The sequence below is a fragment of the Delphinapterus leucas genome, chromosome 1 (genome assembly GCF_059928025.1).
Source record: "Delphinapterus leucas isolate spDelLeu-1000000601 "Yukka" chromosome 1, BTC_Dleu_Yukka2, whole genome shotgun sequence".
NCBI classification, from domain to species: Eukaryota; Metazoa; Chordata; class Mammalia; order Artiodactyla; family Monodontidae; genus Delphinapterus; species Delphinapterus leucas.
In genome coordinates this window covers 125,959,100-125,979,434 of record NC_143129.1, presented here as the reverse complement: position 1 = coordinate 125,979,434, position 20,335 = coordinate 125,959,100, and the positions used below count along the sequence as shown (strand labels likewise).

Genomic DNA, 20,335 nt, shown 5'->3' with positions numbered 1-20,335 from the left:
GTGGCGCAGTGGTTGAGAGTCTGCCTGCCGATGCAGGGGACGCGGGTTCGTGCCCCGGTCCGGGAAGATCCCACATGCCATGGAGTGGCTGGGCCTGTGAGCCATGGCCGCTGGGCCTGCGCGTCCGGAGCCTGTGCTCCGCAACGGGAGAGGCCACAACAGTGAGAGGCCCGTGTATTGAAAAAAAAAAAAAATTAGGGAAGGAATAAGCAAAGTAGGATATGTAAACAGTGAAAAAAAATTAATACGATCATAGATCTGAGAGAGTAGAGGGGAGCAGTCATATAATCCCAGAATGAAATCCCAGATCGTCTGTCCGTAGGAAAGGATTCTTCCTAAACGTACCAGACAGATTGGTGTCTACTTTGTTCTCACAGATTGACAAAGGAGGAGATTTCACAACTTCTCTCTTGATATCACAGTTTTATATAGTGTCTAAGAATCCCCCTGCCAGTATGTCTGATGTCTATTGAAATCCTTGTGTTTTGACGTCAGCCCGCATTGATTCTTCTGCTCTACGTGGAGGGAATTAGTTCACACTCTTCACACTGGAGATCATCATACACAAAGGCCCAATAGCCCTTAATTATCCGGTCCAAACCATCCTAGTTATTGTTGTCCTTTTCTTATATGAACTTGATTCTGATCCTTCCCAGACACTTTACCTCTCTTCAACAAGGGAGCAGATAAAGTAGGCTGTTGGTATCTCACCAAAGGAGAAATAGAATAAACCCTAGTCTAGATGTTTGGAGAGAAAGCAAATTTCCCATTCTGTTTCTAAAGGCAAAACCAGACCAAGTCATTACCCAATCCTACAAGTATACACAAAAACTCTTATGAAGAAAAAGGAAGATAATTATGGAACATGGACTATCTCAGAAGAAATAACCTCTTCCTCTGACCATTTAATTCACCAGATAATATATTTATTTGTGTAGAATCTTCTCTCACTACCAGAATGTTAGCTCCATAAAAGCAGGGACTTTTTTGTTTGTTCATTTTGTTTTCTTTGATGCTGTAACCTCCTTACCTAGAACTCTACCTAGTAGATGCTCAAAAATATATGTTGAGTAAATGAATGAATATCACTATTGCTTATCAATGTTTCCAATCTCCTTATCTGAAATTCAATGTTTAGAAAATTGTCTTGAAAATTACATGACTTAAAGTAGTTTGGGAAAAGCTTTCTTTGTCTTTCAGTATGAATCTCAGGCATATTTTCTGGGAATAACTGTGTCAGGCACCTAATCCAGAATTTCCTTCTCTCTTTGGGGTATGAAATATTCTAAAATATACCATAACAATCAAAGGGAATCCCTTTTGTTTTTATTAACTGACTCTTCATGATTATAGATAAGAGACATGGAAGTTTTAATTTGGAATAAAAGCAAGTCATTGGCACTTCTAAAAGCATTTTTTAGGTAGGATGGGTACCAGAAGTAACAGTTTGGAAAATGAGAAAGAGAAACCAGAATAGAATCAAAGGAAAATGCTATTAAGGATTAAAAATAAAAATACTAAGAGGTCAAAAATTGAGTGCTTAGTAGAAAAGTCTTGTTGTTAAGCAGGGAAGTACAGGGCTCTGGGGATGAGGTTCTCCCAGAGAAGGATGGAGAGAAAGTATAATAGGAAAGCTAAGTCTCTGACTGGCTGGCAATATTTGTGCTTGTCAGTCAGGTGGCTCCCGGTTTGGCTGTGGTATCCATCTCAGCATTATAAATTTGAGCTGCTTCTGTATGTGACATGCCTAAGTCATCATTGCATTGCCCAGTAAGGTCTTCACCTAGTCAGTAAGCTAAGTACTGAGGAGAAAGGGAACAATGGGCTAGTTTTCACTCTTTCCTTAAATAATTATTTACTGAGTCTCTACTATATACGGCCCCAGGGATGAGTGAGGAGATTCAATGGAGATGTGCTCTTAATGGCGCTTAAGGTCTAGCGGTTATATGGAGATTAATAGAATAAACACATTACTGGTTTTATAGTTACAAGCCAAGATGAAGGAAATCAAGATTAGATGAGAATGAATGCTAAAGGAATACTAGCAAGTGGTGGACAAAGAGCTAGGTCAGGGAAGGCTTCCTGGAAGAGGTGATACTTGAGCTGAGATTATAAGCATAAATAGGAATTTGATGAATGAATGGGGTTGGTGAGAGAGAAAGAGTTTAAGGAAACAGAACATGGGCAAATTCATTGTGAGAAAAGACACAAGGGAGAGACTTAGTTATTGGAACATTGTAGCTACTGAGGGGCTATACCAGACCCTCATTTGAAACAAATTCATATTTAGATCTAAACACTAACATCATGCTACCTGGTCATCGTTTGCTAGGTTATCAACTTCACTTCTCATTCTTTGTTTTATGTCTGTCTTTGCTTCATTCCTTAAATTTGAAACACATTATTGTCTCCTGTGCATGTCTTCTTAGTCAAGACCCATAAAAATAGAAGAGGACAACAAAAACACTAGCCTATTAGAGAAAGAGGGTGCTTGCTGGAAAACAGTGAGAAGTGGGAAAAAGTTCCGATAATTAGATGGAATCAGATTTTGGAAAGCTGTGGAAACCAGACTAGGGAATTTGGACATGAAATTAGACAATTATATTTTGTCTCTAAAGTAGTGAAAGATATGATAAAAGTAATTTTCTGGAAAGTTCATCAGAGTTTGGTATGAAGGATTTATTCACTTAAAGAATTGTATGTAGTTCCTGTGGTGAGGCAGGCACTGAATTATCTCATAGTGTGCACTGGAATAGCTAAGCATTGTTTCTTAGTGTAGGCTGTGTATTATATGCTCCACATTATCCTGGAATGTTTGTTAAAATGAAGACTCTGGGATCCTATTCTAAATCTACTGAATCAAAATCTCTGGGATGGAGCCTGGGACTTTGCATTTTAACGTGCACCCCAGGTGATTTGTGCCCAGTAAAGACAGAGAACTAGTGGGGTGACACAGAAGCAAAAGACACTGAAGTCAGAGTCTCTAGCTGGGCTGCTATTGCAGTAGTAATCCAGTTGGTTACAACACAAAGACTACAATGGTTACCATGGGGATTTGGGCTCAGGGGTAAGTGTGAGAACTACTTCAAAGGAAATATAACAGAAGGAGGGAAAAGACCGGATTTAGGAAGTGGATGAGAGGAAAGAGTCCAGGAGAACTGTCATCACTGCCTTCTGAATGAAAGCTAGTGAACAGAATACTTTTAAGCCCTTAGATATGAGGGACATTGTTGGCAGTGACAAACAAAGCTAACAGCTCTGCAGTAAAATGAAGGTGCTTAAAAGAAAATAGGAAAAGGGAAAAGAAAGATAGTTACAGAGAAAAAGAGTAACCTGCTCTACAAAACTGAGGGAGCTGGCAATTAGAATACAGTAAACTTAATGTGCAAGAAAAAGTTGGCATAGATGCTCTTCTTACCTTCAAGGTGCTTGACAAAAGGAAGTGGGATCCGGGGAGGCAGACAGATGGCATAGGAGTTGAGCTCGAGGAGGGAGGGGAGAAGAGTCAGAGTTAAAAGCAAGAACATTTTGAATCCAGGGAAAGAAGAGAGATAATAAGTTTAGGAAGTTTTCAAAATAAGAAAGTTGTCATTTGCTACCAATTCTGAATAGGAAAGAAAACAGGAAATGGGGCATGTAAGCAATATTTACATTGTTCTAATAGCTTTTAAGCTTTATAATATTGCCGCATGTAGCTATAAAGATATAGAGACTTCGATATAGAGACAGGGGAAGAGAAAGTTAGTTGCATTTGTGACCTTTTTTCCCACTAGAAAATATGAAATATTATAGTATTCTATATCATGATGTTAGGTTTTCAACATTTTACTAGGATATCACTAATAATATTGAGTATACCTCTATCTTTCAAATAAGTGTGGCTTTGAATAAGAAATGCTTATTCTACTATGGCTTTTAAATCTAATATTTATAAAGACATTTCTCTCCTGTGCATAAGGAAGAATACTCACACCAAACAGTAGTGGCATGCCAAACTCAAGAGCTCAAGCCTTGAAAGCTTACATGCTAATGGGTTATTTAGTTTTCAAAATCGTAAGTTAATAACAATTGGCAATAAAGCTTGTTAATATTCCTTTTGTTCTGGAGCTATTGTGTTGATTTTGAAGTCCCATTTGTTCTAAAATGATTGAAGTCGAGATCTCCACCTAGTGGATTTATAGGATTTTACAGATTTTACAGAAATGACCTACTACATCTGGAAATCCTTAAATTTTTCTCTTAGAGAAATAACAGTTTTTAAAGACTTCTACTTAGGATCTAGCATAATTGTCAATAGAACAGTCGCAAATGGTTGAAATATGCCAATATGCATATCAGCTAGACTACAGTTAACAAACAAAGCTCAATTTTTATTTTCATACCATAATTAGGAAAACAGATCAGGCACAAGTACGAATGTATAATCATCTATGTCGAAAGAAATATTGTAATACCACTAATTGAGATGTGTATAGTAATTTCCATAAAATAATCATCAAGTGTAAATCTGCTCAAGTACTTTTTCTTATTTAATCTTTCATTTGCTTAAGGCTTTTTTTTTAATGTTTGTTTTCTTTTCCAGGATGAGGCACAACTCTTCTTTCCCATTTTCCCATTCCTTAGAGAAGCAAACTCAATTAATTGTGTCAAACATATCTCGTGGCTCTTTGATTTTTGCATTATATTCAACTGTGTACTTTTATCTTATTGAAAACAAAGAGTTACTGAAGATTTTTCCTCCAAAATACTGCATTTGAAATGCATGCAAAGGCTAGGGAGTGTCTGTGTGTCCTTTTGAAGAAAGCTAAAGTAGAAAAGGAATATTATTTGAGTTATTTTTTTCACTTTGTTCTGCCTCTAAAGGTGATGAATTAACGTATTCAGCAGATGGTGGACACAATGTAGGTTTAGGAGCAGAGTTTTCAGCTTCATTTATTCTTCTAAGAATTAGAGACACCTTATTTTCTGCCTCAAAACTAATGTCTTTTTAACTCTGGTAATGTCTCCCCTGTCATTGCACCTTCTTTATGTGCACTGTTATCTTTATCTGTTTGAAAATCTTGAACTTCTCTCAAATCATGCATATTACTGTTAATTTTAAGATCTGTTTCACTACAAGTTAGTCTATATTTGGTTTCATGGGAACTTGTCATTCTCAAATCCTTAGCTGTAATAGTCGCCTCAACAGAGTTTGAATCATATAATATATGTTTTTCACTTTTTCCATTTTCCCAAGTTTGTTGCTTTTCTTTTGTGGTGCCATTTAAGGTCATCTGTGTGGTCCTAATTAACATACTAGAATTTGCCTTGCTTTCATCGAACATTTTTTTCTCTTCTTTCCCTACTATTTTTATCTGCAGTGCTTCAGTGCCATCATCTCTGGGCAATGCATTTGTGCTGTCAATTCCTTTTTCACTACTATTGGTTAGAGGCCAGATGGCTTGAGTACTAAGAGAGGTACTGATATCCTTGGGAAGCTCTCTTTTATTTTGGTATGGAATAGAATTTGTCTTCATAAATGTAAAGTTGCCCTTGGATTGTGTCCGGGAAATAGGAGAGGAATCATAAGTTTCTGTTTTAGGAAGTTTCTTTTCTACATCATTTCCCTCACCCATAACACAAATTTCCACAATTGGATGTGATATTTTGGGTTCTGTCATTAACGTTTTTTCTTCATTTCCAAGTTGTTCGTGACTTGAGAGTTGCTCTGCATGTTGTAAGGTTTGATTTTGATCTAAAGTATGTTCCTTGTAGGTTTCAGTCCTGTGGATTTGATTCCCCAGGGACAAAGAAAACTGATTTAGCTCACTGATCTTTGATTTGTCCTGCTCCATGTTTTCAGTGGGCTCTGTCACCCCTTGGTCAGCAGCCCCCCTAAAATGGTGGGATGGTAAAATATCCCTTCCTATGTTTTCCAAAGTCGCTGGTAAATAACAAGGAATGCCCAGTGCAAGGCGAGCTGCACCTCCCACTTGCTCAGTCGAGACGGGGGAGTGTGACTGCCTGTGTTCAGTCACAGTGGGTGTTGGCTGATGCAATGTTGATGGGTTTCCATCAGGAATATGACCAGTAGGGTGACAGTTGCCTTCCATAGAGCTCTGGTTGGCCACTGACAAGTTGTCAGCACTGAAGAGAGGAGCCTTTTTAATGTTTTTTCTGTAATATGGGGTCTGCTTTGGGGCATGTTTGAGAGGCAGCCGTTTTGCAGTGAATCTAACATAGTTGTTACTCTCTGACTGTTGGTGAAAATCTGCAGAGGACACAAGGTTTATTTTGGCTTCTTTCTCAGAAACTTTGGAGAATTTATTAGAAGGTGACACTTGTCTGCGTTTCTTTGGGAATTCTGGCAAGGATTTTTCTGGATGGACTCTAACTTTTCTAAAAGGGTTTAAATTTAATTTTATCCTTAAATTTTGTCCTTTAATTTTCCCTTTGAAGTCAGATTGATTGGTTCTCTTCTTTTGCAGAATTTGTGGATCAGTAAGCCATTTTCCTCCTTTGTTTCTCTCCTGAGGATTGCTACATTTTTTGAGATCCAAGTTGGTCAGGTGGTTACTTTGATTTTTCTGCTCTTTCCAATGGCTTGATGTTTTGGATGACATCACCAAACTATTTTTTTCTACTAAATCAGGATGATGGAAGCTAACCCTCTTAGGGGAATATGTTTTCTTGATTTTTGTTGATAACCCCAATAACTCCATGTTGTCCTCACTCATCAGGAATTTTTCTATTGCTCTGTTAATTTGGATTTGCTCTTTCTTGGGCTTTGAAAGTTCTCGACGATTTGGCTTCCTTTCTTTCACATAATCTTGAAATTGGTCACAGGGCACATATTTACAGATAAGACAACTGTTTGGCTGCAAATACCCAGGCCTGCTTCGTGTTAACAGCCCACAAGGATCATCATATTTTGATCTATGTTTTTGTAAGGTTTTTTGTACAGAGTGTTCCTCAGGCTCACAAGGCTTGGATGATGAGCCTGTAATAAAATGTCTCAGCCTGTGTGGTTGTAAGCCATTTTGTCCTTTTTCTATTGGAGGCTGCCATGATTCATTTGTTAAATGCTTTTCAAGACTTTCTCTTGCCAGGGCTGAAGTGGATGTTGCATATCTTCTACTAAATGTGTCACTGCTGATATCTGCTGAACAATAAATGCAGGAATTTAGCACTGAGCAGAGTTTTATTACCCCAACCAAACAGACGCTTAGAAGCCTTATGAAAGGTGCAAAAAGGACTCCTCTGATTATGGCAATTCTTGAAAATTTCCTGATTTTTAACCAAATCCTCAAGGGACATTTGGCAGTTTGGTGTGTTTGCAATGGCACTCTTTATGGCCACATTTTAATCAGTTGTGATGCTGATGTAAAAGTTGTGGAATTAGAAATTAAAATATTCATAGTTGTAAATCTTTAGATTAGTTGTCCATTAGGTTAGCTTTAAATATGAATAATATCTAAATTCTTTCCAAGTAGCTATAGTAATTTTTTTCTCAATTCATTTACCACTTGGGACTAAATATTAGGAAGAACATAATAAAATATTGAGTAATATATAGGTTTCAAGCAGATAATAACCTCAACAATAACAGAGAAATACTTGTGATGTTACTGATTCCAATAAGGCAGAGTCCGTATCTGGTTTACTTGGCATCACTTAATATTCATTAAATATTTGTTAAATGAATATGTGGTTTGGACTATGGCCTGGTCTGTGTTGAAAGAATCTGTCTGAGACTCTTAAATGGCACATGTTAATACAATATTTATTCATGATACATGTTAAATAATATTAATGACAAAAATATTAGTAATATTTCACCATTAATTGAGCATAAGAGGTAGGCATTGTGTTAAATATTGTACATTCATTTTTTCATTTAAGAGACCTGATCCCTTGGACAAGTCCTATTTTCCTAGCACATTTACAGAGGAAGAAACAAGTTTAGAGAGGTTACATGTTTTCTCCCAGTCACATGTCAACTAAATGATATGGCAGAATTTGACCCAGGTCTGTCTGATACTAAACCGTATCCTCTTCCACAATGCATATTAAGTTTAAAATTACATCTTACCAGTGTACTTTTTCTTGTTTTGTGAAATTGGTTTATCCAAAGGAAGAAAGAATTATTCCTTTCAGTGATAGAAAGAAAGAGGTGAAATAAGCCCCAAATTGCATCCAGTTCTAATCTAAGATCTAACTTCAACTCTCTGAGTAACCTTGAAGAAGCCAGTTACTCGCTGGATATCAGGAGATTAGACTAGTGGGAACTTTATGTGGGTATAAAATTCTTCCGGAGAAAGACCTGCTAGCCTTTAACATATTCTAAGAGAGTTCTGTGCCTCAAAGATAAATATTAAAAGCTATTGGACTAGATCACCTCTAAAATCTTCTCTACCCCTGACATACTGTAATTCTATATTTCCGAGTTAGAAGCCCTAATTAGAGTGATATTGCCTCTTACAGACTTCTATTCTGGAGCAGGTGTGGTCTTGAACGTTTTCTCTCCAATAACTGTCCTTTCCAGCTTCAGTACAATGCCTGGCATGTAGCAAAATTTCAAGTCTTTCTTAAAAGTAATTGTATTGATTTGACAAACCAGCATTTGTGTGAAACAAGAGACTGGGTTTTAAATGGTTAAGAGGCCACTTTCCCTTTAGTATAGGAGTTTCCCACAGAGAAGTGAAGGCTCTGGACAAAGCTAAAATGAAACATCTACCTAAGGTATGATTCTATTGAAAGGCTAAGTGCTTATTGCTTTATAAAATAAAACCAATCTGATCGGGTTTCTATGGCAGATGTTTTCTTCCTTAGCCATTCCTCTTTTCAGTCAAATCATCAGGCCCCCGAAACTGGTAAGATCTGAAGTCTGGGGGATGCAATGGCATAAATTCACATCCTGCTTTATACCACATATGGAATAGCATACAGTTTCGTTCTTTTCCAATTGTCCCCAAATCCATCCTTAGGGCCAGATCCCCATGGTAAGAATTTCTTGGTGCAGCACCTCTGTCATTCATATTCTGAGAGAAAGCTCTGCCTGTTGTAAACCAATTCAAATAAATGACAGGAACCTCTTTACAGAGCAGCTGTCAAAGGTTTCACTGTTGAGCCTGAAAGCATTGCCTTACTATTCAGGGAGAAAAAGGAAGACATTTAATTCATTGCCTCCACCTAAATATTGACATCGCCCATGTACAGTGGGTAGATGTCACAGCCAGATTCACTCGGCTCCCAACATGGGACAATGAATTAAGTCCTGACTTTCCCTGAACTGGGAAGTTATCATCCCTGACAGCTCAGCAAGCAAAGTATGTGTCTTGACATCATTCCTGAAATGAATCACTAGCATTAGAAGGCCAATTCTTCTAACATGTCATGCTCTGGGAAGGTTGCTTACTGTAGAACTAGCATTAGACTCGAAGGATGTTGGAATAGAAGCCAATACTCAGCCTCCTATAAATCTTAAGAGCACTATTGCTATTTAAAAGGCTTCTTAAAAATAAACAAACCAAAAAAAAACACTGTTAGGTGTCGGGTCACAAAATTCACTTGCCGATTGGCACAAGGTGTACCCTCAGCTCCTGAGTTTGGGAAGTGTTCATCTACACCTCACTCCATACGCACAGATACATGTCCATTATCTTTAGGAGAGGAATAGGCCGGTGTCACGATGATTTTTATGGCATTTCTCTTTTGAGGAAATCAAAGAAGGCTACCCTTTCAGAGGGATTTAAACAGAGTGGGATTTTCTAAAACAAGACAACTCACCTATTGTTCTTGTTACATGCTGTGGCAGAGTTTGAGGTTGGACTTCCCCAGGCTCACGATTCCTCAGCTTTTCAACTCTCTTTGGACAATATCTTGTAGGTAAGCTGGCCTCATTAAAAGCTGCCATATTCCCAGGAGGCTCTGAACATCCTGACTGCAGCAGTCTGCCACCAAAGCAGAAGAAAGTACTGTCTGCCCCATGGCCCTTCCCTTTCAGCTTAAGGGCTGTGGACTCAGAGGCCAGTACTGCTTGATGGCTGTTTTCCTGTAAGAGCGGCATTTCCTTTCTGGACCCCACAATGGACATGACCTTTATCTCGTTTTCCTGGGTTAAGTGGCAGTTACAGCATCCCTCAGCGTGGTAATTTCTTGCCTCATGATCACGCAGGGATTCATCGAAGGTTCTGCAAGGAAGGTTTTCTGTGTGTTCATTTGCTTTGCCTTGTTGGAGTTTCCAGTTAAATACAACTAAACCCAGGCAAGTGAGACCAACAGCTCCTGTGACAAATAGAGAGACTATGAAAAGATAACATCATAGGAAGAAACATATAAATCATCAAATGTGAAATCCACAAATATCAAGGTTAATGGCTTAAAGGGTGTCAAAATGGGTGGGAAATCTATCACCATGTGGAAAAATATTAGTCCAGACAGAGGATATTTAATCGACATTGTACTGTTTTCCAGTTTGGATCTTTCTTTGTATTGATTAAAAATTATAAGAAACAATACCATCTGGAATGTGGTTGACAGAAAAAGGGGTTTTTTTCATGGACTGAAATTCATTCAAGATAAAATAATTCCTGCATTAAAATTCCTTTTCTGCCTATGGGAAATGAAACTTCCTATTTCTTAATCCCATAGTCAATAAAAATAGACCACATTTAGCATTATACCCTGAAATTCTCATGTATAATAACCTCCTCCACCCAAAGAAAAGAAGATTCTACAAGCTATTGCCATATTTTAATCACCTCTAAAGATTCATCCCCTATCTCAGAATACATCATTGGCTTCTATTAGCATAAAGGTCAAACTCCTTGGCATTCAAGACTCAGTATATTCTTGCCATAACCTTCTTTCCTAGCCTCATTTTTTATCATTTCCCACATTCAAACACTATGTTTCAAACTCTTTAATTCATTAGTCTTAAAATGTACTTCTAAGCCGTTGTGTATTCTCTGTGATGCTTCTAATACTTTCTCCTATCTCTGCTTATTTGAATTTCATTTATCCCTTAAAATCTAAGTCTTTTGCTATTTTTTCCCATCTTGCAAAGATCACTCCCTTCTTTGAACTACCACAATAAAATTATTGACATCTAATCTCAGAATTCCTGGTACAGTCATTTCATGTTCCCTATAGGCTAGCTTATCCTCTAAATAACATTGTAAACGGCAGTGTTTCTCAAACTCAAGTGCAGAGTCTAACCTGTTTCTACCTCACTGTTTCTCATCTTGACAAACGGCATCCTCAACCACATAGATGTTCATACCAAAGTCTCTGAGTTACACCCAACTCTCTCTCTGACACAGTGATTTCCTTTTTTCTTGGCACTTATAACAGTATAAAATTATTGTGTTCACTTATTCATTTGCTTGTTCACTGTCTGTCCTCCCCTGCTAGAATTAAGCACTATGAGGAAATGGATCTTTTCAGTCTTATTTGATATTGTATTTCCAGTGCTCTCAACACTGGCACAGAGGAAGCATACCAGAATTGTTTATTGAATATTCTTAAATAAACAGAAGGAATTCTGTTTATGAATCCTAATAATGAAAAGCACTGAGTGGTCTCATCTTACAAATCTCCAAAATGATGATCAGGAGGACATGGTGTCAGTATAGACTGAGTTTGGAGTTCTGCGTTCAGAGTCCAGCTTTACCTATAACTTGCTGTGTGACCCTGGACAAGTCAGTTGCCCTGGAAAACTCAGTTCCCTGACTCTGGAGATGAGGACAGTGAATAAGATGATACCAGCGTTCTAGACTCCTTGATTGCACTATGCCTGGTTCTCTCCACTGCAGACAACTTTAATGAAAATGTGATGATATTTTTTAAACTTGAAAGAAAAAAGAAGGGGTCAGGCATAGTTGTTTCATTTTTTTCTGCTAAAGATGAAGATTAACCAAATAGAATAGCAGTTTCTGGCAAAATCTGCCAACCTTTTTGTAGCTTACCAGATCGTAACGTTTTAAGCCCCATTTTTATTTCTTTGACAACAATACACTCTTGGAAAGTGCTACAACATATTGAAATTATGAAATCTCTATTAAAAACACCATGTTTTTAAAAAGTAGTGGCAAAAGTTAGATCAGAACATTTTAATTGCCAAATCCTAGAGTCTGGGTTTTTCCAAAGGTTTTGGTTTTTAAATGTTAAAAACATGAAAATAATAAAATTTTAGAAACATCTCTGTATCTCTTACATGGAGTAAGAAAACTCAGGATTCAAAGCTCTGTTCTGATACTTTTCTTGGGAACATTTTCTAACCTCTCTGAGCCTTATTTTTCCTCCTCTATCAAACAGGAATAATTAATACCACTCAGAGGTCAAGTGAGATAATATATGTGACATGTTTAATACAGTATTTTGATATAGTAAGATTCAGTGAATCGTCATTGTTATATGTTATTGTGGTTGTAATTGCTGCTGCTGCTTTTTAGGCTTGGTATTGTCCTATTAGATCCTAAAAGCCTCAGCTGTTAGGAAAAAAAATCCAAAACAAATCATTAAGAGAATACTATGTATGGCTGATGCAGTTACTAAACCAAATAATAAAGGAAAGAAAGACCTAAATTTCTTAAATGCATGAATCAGCCACTGAAATGAGAGTACGCGTAATCTGATTATGGGATAGAGTTTCTCAGTAAATTGTGTCCAAACCACGAGGAACCACTCACTCTCCCGCTATTGATGCTAGAGCTATGTCTGTGTCACATTACCACTCAGGTATGGTCATTTTCTATTACTGCAGAGAGCAAAATCAGCAGATGAAGCTTGTGGGTAGGCTGAACCTACTATCAAGAAGATGGCTGAATTTTCATTGCCATGGGCATTGTTGCAATTTTTAAAAAGTATTCTAAGAATATTTCTGAGTTAGAAAGACAACAAAAATGCAAAATTAATGATAAAAATCTCATTGAAGAATTGGAAATGTTAGAGCTTCATGAAAGCTTTCTCTTTTTATCCTCCAGTTCACAGAATAGGAAGTGTCAAGAGGTTAGGTGCCAATTAGCCGCTTATCAGTTTTAAATTCACCGAATATGATTTTACATATTCCTTGGAATTGTGATGATTTATCTATAGCCAAAGAAGAAAATAGAATCAGAGGCCAAATTTTAGTTCTAAGTCTTTTCCCCACAATCTAGAGGGATAGATTATTGACCACACGTTTCACTTCAGGAGGAGTAGCACCTTCGAAGGAGTAAATCGGTATCAAAAGTCAGAGCTGTTTTAAAGAGGAATCTCACTTAAAAACAACATCAAAACAACACAAAAACAACACAAAAAACAACAACACAAAAAAACCATTACATTTTTATGGTAATTTCACACACAATAACTTAACATGCATGTAATAATATTCATAATTTATCAACATGTTAAGCTTCCTATCATTTTGACAAAGCCTTTGGAACCTTCCAGAATTTTTATCTATTTCTACACTAATGCAGAGTTGCTAACTTGGCAAAATCTTCTCTAAAACTAGACATAAAAGATACCTATAACATACTAAGTATTCTAAGAAACACATTTAAGAAGAAACTCTCTGTTGCTCTAGTGCTTTTGTCTTTTGTAGTAAATTATTTCTTAGCACGTAAAATTACTGACATGGTTACACATTTTCTAAAACAATTTATCTTCCTGAGAGAATTTGAATTCACTTCCAAGTGAATTTGATTACTGCTGGTGGTAGTTTCACTGTCTAGACCTGACAGTGGTCTCCATCTATCCTGATTAAAAGGAGCTAAAAATCTGATGTTCAAGTGATTCACTGGAAACCTGCTATGGAATAATTATTTATGGCACATATTCAAATTATATCAGTTCAGTCCTGAGTGCCATTTGCAAGCCTCTGGTCCTCCAGTGTTGGGGAACCCCCCACAAACACATACATTCCCCCCCCCCACACACACACTTCTCATCACCATGGCTACCCACAGGTACAAAGGATTTCACCATGCACTGAAAGCATACAAACATCTAGATATCTTGACAAATCTCATGCATATCTGGTCTTTGACTAATGCCACAAAGCATCACATTAGATCATTCATCCAATGAGATGTAATGATAGCTGATGCATAGTTTAAAAAATTTTCAAACTACCATAGAAAATTTAAAGGGTTGGATAGTATCCTCTCCTTAGTCAGTTGTGGGGTGGGGTAATGCTCCAAGTTTATAAACAAGTTAGACAAACAGAAATCTTAAAAGAATTCAAAACCCCCAAATAGAAGAAAACCAAGGCTCATAGCAGATAAATCACTTGCCCAAGTCGCACAGCAAGTAAGAGCAGAGCCAGGTTTCAAACCTGGATAATCTAACTGCGGAGCTCATGCTTGTATAAGCTGTATAGATGCTCTTGTATAAGCTTATAGAGCTTGTATTAGCTCTATAGTACTTATACAAGCACTGTAGAGCAGGGTGCACCTGGTTGTCGTAATAGCATCTCCCCCTGCACTTGGTAAAGCCCACTGATTCTCACTCCACCACAGAGAAGCACACCGATGGGAGTGCCTTGAGGAAATAGACTATGTCTCATCACTTTTTTAACCCCTATCTCCCAGCATCTTAATGAATGTACCAGTACTGTAATATAGACTATTCCCTCATTACAGACAAGAAAACCGAAGTCTGAATAACAGGTTAATGTACTCAAGATCACAGTGCTAGTTATACCAGGACTAGAGCTCTTGAATTCTGGTTCAAGACCCTTTCCTCTATGTTAGACAGTTTCTTTGCAACAGGTAGTTTTTTCAACCTATGCCAAATCAACTAACATCCTCCCACACTACTGACAACCTCTCCCTTCCACAAGCCCTGGAAAGGTTCCCCAGTTGCCTGAGAAAGGCATCATTTAGTGTACTTCAAGAATATGGAGAAAAGCTGGGCACACTTCTCCCTGTCATACCTGCAAAGCCCAGGACAGTCAGCAGGGCCACATCCTGCCCTGGGAAGAGGGGACTTCTGTCTTTTAGAGCCAGAGTGAGGTTGGCAGCCTTGGAATTGCAGTTAGTCTCAGACAGCCTTAGCACACTCTTTGCAGTGGCCACAGCCATGGTGGATGGCTGACAATTTAGGTCCTTGGCATTCCTGTGCGTGTGAGCAGAAGACTTTACGTAGTTTCTTAAGAACCAGGCAAGGGGGTAGAGATCACAAGTGCAGCTCCACTGGTTCTTATCTAAGCTCAGAAGGATTAACTGCTTCAGTGGAGTAAAAACACCCGGCAGGACTACTTCCTGTAGTCGAGGCAGCGGCCGGAAGGCATCTTTCCCAATGTAGGAAATACAACTGTTAGATAAATCCAGATGCCTGAGACTGTGGAGATCTGTGCCTCCGAAAGAACTGTCTGTCAGTTTAGTGACCTGATTCCCATCCAGCTGTAGCCGGGTCAGGCCCCTGGTGTTTTGGAACCAAGACCCTTGCGGGGCGCAGAGAGCATTATTGCTAAGCGCCAGCACCTGCAGACTGCGAAGCTTGCTGAAGCTGTGATCGGTAAGCGAAGAGCTGGATATTTGGTTGTGCTCCAGCAACGACGTCCGCAACTTTGAAAGGGTGTGCAGGGCGTCTTCCCGAACATCCTCGATGCCATTTCTGCTCGAGGAGAGCAGAGCAAGATTAAACAAGAGGGACAGATTTGTGCTCTCTATAGATGAGAGATATCCATCAGTGATGATTAAAACCCTCGTGGTCACAGGGGCTGCTGTGGAGAAGAAAAGCACAGACTAGAAGCGAGTACACACACGTGGGAGGGGAACACAGTGGAGAGCAGAGATAATCAATACCCTCTGAGTACAATCCTATCACCTGGGTAAGAACAACAAACAAATGAAAATGATTCTCTGATTTCTCAGTTTAAGGGGAAGGTGGCTCTTTTCAGAATGATGGATTTTTATATTCTTTGTTACCATGACATGTTTATTTGAGAAACACAAACCCATCTGTTCCTTTAGATGCTAAATTTAATTCATTGTTTTGGATTATCATCATTGATGTTTTTTTGAAAGTCGCATTTCAGGCTTTCTCTCTGTGAGGCTGTGTACTGACCTGCTCCAGCCCTGCTGGCCCAAGACAGTCACTCAACGGCCGAGCCTGTGTCTGAGCTTCCTAACCAGTTTTCCACAAGCAATGTATATTTATGCTGTGAAGCCAATCATCTTTTCTCTCAAACATAAAGGTGTGGATTGGGGTGGGAGAAGTGAGAAGGACCGTTGGTTTCTGCTTTTTAGCTCCAGGCTAAAAGTTGGCAACTTGGTAAGGATCTATGTTCTCTCCAGACAACCTGAGGATCTGTCAGTGGGGTTCTCATTATAGTCTGGGCCATCTTGGCCTCCTGTCTAATATCTGTTCCCTCCAATGAAGTCCATCATGTAATGACAGGTGGTACTCAGGGCTTCCAACTGTTAAATCCCTTCACCATAATCACCCTAGAGCTATCACTGCTCTGTCATTAGAAATCAAAGCGTTTTAACTCGATAAAGATGTATTATAATCAGGAGTTATTGTAACACATCTTTATCATGCTAAAATTGTTTTGACTGAAAATGACAGTGTCATAAGGATGGAAGAGTCCATTGTCCCTGGGAGGTCTACAGGTGATATTAGAACAATCAACCATGGGGGAAGCAAATCACAATTCCCTTATGAAATTCAGACTACATCACTGAAACAAAGAGATTAAAAAAAATGTAAAAGACAAAGGATTTCCACAGTGCCTTCTTTTGGAAGAATTGCTCCCATCTCCGTATCATGAGTCATGGGGCTTTTGTTTGGGGGTGTTATTTTTTTAGTATTTATTTTTAGCATTTATTACTGATTATTTGAATTCTATTAATTCTAACCAGTTTGGCATTTTGTTCCTTTCATCATTGTTTTTCATACGGGCTGAGGGAGTTTTGTTTTTAGGGATCCTCAGTCCTCTAGAGATTTCTGACTCTGAGGGAGCAGGCTATTGTTTCTGTCAATTACTTCTTGTCTAGGACCAGACAGGCTCCACTTGCAAATCATCCATTTAAGTCTCTGTGTTTATGAAATCTAACTTCACAAATGTGACACTTTGTAAATGAGAAGGAATATATAGAGGTGTAGCAATGTAGATGAGCAATATTTGTTTCTTACAAACAGCTATCTCTGATCAAAAATAAAAAATGTAGTAAAGTCAGATCTATTTGAGAGGATGGGAGTTTAGTGTTTGTTAAGTGTTTTCTATACAGATTGGAGACAGTATACAACGAACTAGCCTTGAAACTGTCTCTCTCCTGTCAGGAATGACAATGCCATCTACCTCTTAATTCTCATGGGGTCATAGGATTTTAGAAATGAAAAACTCATTTTCTTCCATTCGATCTTAGATTTGTTTCTGAAATTTTTCCGTTGGCATGGTTTATAGCTTGTTTATCTCTTCTTGGATATCAGAATGTAAATCACATTCTCCTCAAATTTGTTAATAAGGTGTCTTATTAAATTGTTGACTTAAGCAAGCAATATGTAATGAATACAGGCAGTGTATCTTGTTAGCATTTCTACAGCTCATTTACTACCAATAAAAAAAGACTACACTTTCAAAATTAGATGCACTTTGATAATAATCTGTTTTGCTGGTACATCACTTAATCTTACTAATGCTGAACAATTGCACTTCAGGTTCCTGATTCATTGATATTTCTTCCAGCCTGTGGTAGGTTTCAAATCTGCACAGAGTGTGGACAAAATATAATTAAAGTGATCAATTTTTTTCTTTTATTAAAAAAAGTATGTAACAATAAAATGGTGGTATTCTTTTATAAGAGCAAAATACCTCAGTTACCTCTGAAGGTCTTAAAGTAGTTTTGGTTAAGACCACCAGGGACGAACAGGAAAATAAAATAATATTATCAATCTTTAGTCACTAAAGAAAGCTTGCTCTTTAAAAGTTTACCTCTTTCAGGCTGAGCCGAGAGATCAGTCAGTACAAAGACAGGCATAGCAATGAATTTGTCAGGTACACTAAACACTGCTTTTTAGAGTTACTGGTTTTATTACCTACTATATAGGTTATCTGGTGACAGAGGGTTACATCCTTGGTGCACACCATACATGATGCAGGGCAGGCCGCCACCAACTGCAGCATAATAGCAAAGAGATGAGCCATCCACCTGAAAGGAAAGTAGAGAGCAATGCACATCATAATGTTGGCATTTATTATCCAGGGATTTCAGTATATTCAGCTCATGAGGCATTTTGGTGATTTCTGCTTTTTAATGGGCACTTTGGCTTCTCACATGATGCTAGATAAATGGCTGAAATCCTTAATTTGAATAGAATTTAAACTGAGCCGTTATAAGGAGCAAGGATATAGTGTGCAGCACAGAGAAATATGGCCATGATTTGTAATAACTTTAAATGGAGTAAAATCTATAAAAATATTGAATCACTATGTTGTACACCTAAAACTAATATAATATCTTAAATCAACTATGCTTCAACAAATATATATGTATACCCACAATAAACAAAAACACAAACTGAACTGTTAAAGCATTTGACCATAAATTCAGAGAACTCACATCCAAGGCACAGCCATTAATATAGATTATTAAAAAATTAAGTTACTTTGTAAAACACTTGATAGTTTGTTGAGCTTTTGCAAATATATTACCTTATTTAATTCTTTTAATTTGGCAATTCAATTTGAGGCTGAGAAAACTGAAGTTTAGAATGGTTAATAAACCATCCGAAGTCACATAGCTATTAGGTATTTAACACCAAGTCTTTTAACTCCAAATCCAGTGTTCTTTCTAGTATGCAGAACCTAATCTCAGGCACTGAAACATATATTTACAATGAAATTATTCTTCACAGATATAGATGCCACAGATAGAGGGGGAGAATGAAGGAGCATTAAGATCACAAGCTCTACCTAGCTTTGAATTCAGCTCTCGTATTTACTGACTATACTATCTTAGATAAATTATGTAATTTTTCTTATTTTTTCCTTTTCATGTTTAAAATAGAAATAATAAATGCCTACATTACAGAGCATTATGAGTTAGATGAAATGTTCTAAGAGTTTAGTAAGTATCATAGTTTTACCATTATTTCAGCTCTCCAATGAAATATTAACACTGTTTTGGATTTAATGTTCAAAAAAAGGCCATTCATTTATAATGTATTCCCTGATTGGTTTAAAAAAAAAAACTTAAAGCAAATTATAATAAAAACCTTCTACCCATACAAAACATAGTTTGAAAATAAAATAAAATGTAAAAAAACATAAAACTATTAATTCTATCATTCTTTCAACAAGTATTTATTGAATTCCTTCTGTGCTCCAGGCATTGCTGAAGGCACTGGAGATAGAATAGCAAGTGATAAACTCCTGCCTTCATTGGATGGACATGCTACGAAGGGATGTAAACAATAAACAAAAAATATGAAAATATGTATTAAGTCATCTGGTGATAAGTTCTATGGAATAAGTAGGGCAAATACGGTGACAAGAAAAACCTGATAAAGTAACATTTGAACAAAGACTTGGGAAAGATGAAGGGTGCTGGTCAGTCCAGGTGGGAAGAATGGTAAATGCAAAGTCCCTGAAGGCATGTGTGCTCTCAGCCTGAGGAGGTCAGTGTGGCCTGCTACACAAGAGGAAGCCAGGAAATAGCAGGAGCAGGCTGTGCGTGCCTTGGAGATGAAGGCAAGAGCTTTGGTTTTTTATCCATATAAGATGAGAGTAATTGGAGGCTTTTGTGAGTGGCATTACTTCATCTGTAGCACATTTTTAAATAATTATTTTGGCTACTGTGTTCGTTACTATAGCTTTGTAATACAGTTTGAAATCAGGGAGCATGATGCCTTCAGCTGTGTTCTTTCTCAATATTGCTTCAGCTTTTGGAGTCTTTTGTGGTTCCATAACATTTTTAGGATTGTTTGTTCTATTTCTGTGAAAAATGCCATTGGAATTTTGATGGAGATTACATTGAATCTGTAGATTGCCTTGGGTAGTTTCAACATTATTAATTCTTCCAATCCATGAGCATGGGACACCTTTCCATTTATTTGTGTCTTCTTCCATTTCTTTCCTCAATATTTTGTAGCTTTCAGTGTACAGGTCTTTCACCTCCTTGGTTAAATTTACTCCTAGGTATTTCATTCTTTTTGATGCAATTGTAAATGAGATTGTTTTCTTCATTTCTCTTTCTGATAGCTTGTTAATAGTGTACAGAAATACAACAAGATCTTTGTATATTGATTTTGTATCCCTGCAACTTTACTCAATCTTTTTATTAGTTCTAACAGTTTTTTGGTGGAGTCTTTAGGGTTTTCTATATCAACTCATCCACATACAGTGAGTTTTATTTCTTCC

At 37.6% G+C, this 20,335-nt stretch overlaps 2 protein-coding genes across 2 annotated transcripts in view; one reads left to right on the top strand and one right to left on the bottom strand.

The window, feature by feature from the left end:
* TNNI3K (TNNI3 interacting kinase) overlaps positions 1-20,335 on the top strand; it is a 310,667-nt gene that overhangs the window by 227,386 nt on the left and 62,946 nt on the right. The window lies entirely within an intron of this gene.
* LRRC53 (leucine rich repeat containing 53) lies at positions 3,969-18,764 on the bottom strand. Its single transcript, XM_030760041.2, is given in 5 exon segments — positions 3,969-4,981; positions 4,983-7,138; positions 9,769-10,266; positions 14,903-15,694; positions 18,013-18,764. Coding segments are annotated over 5 exon segments (3,768 nt in total). The 5' UTR covers positions 18,158-18,764; the 3' UTR covers positions 3,969-4,804.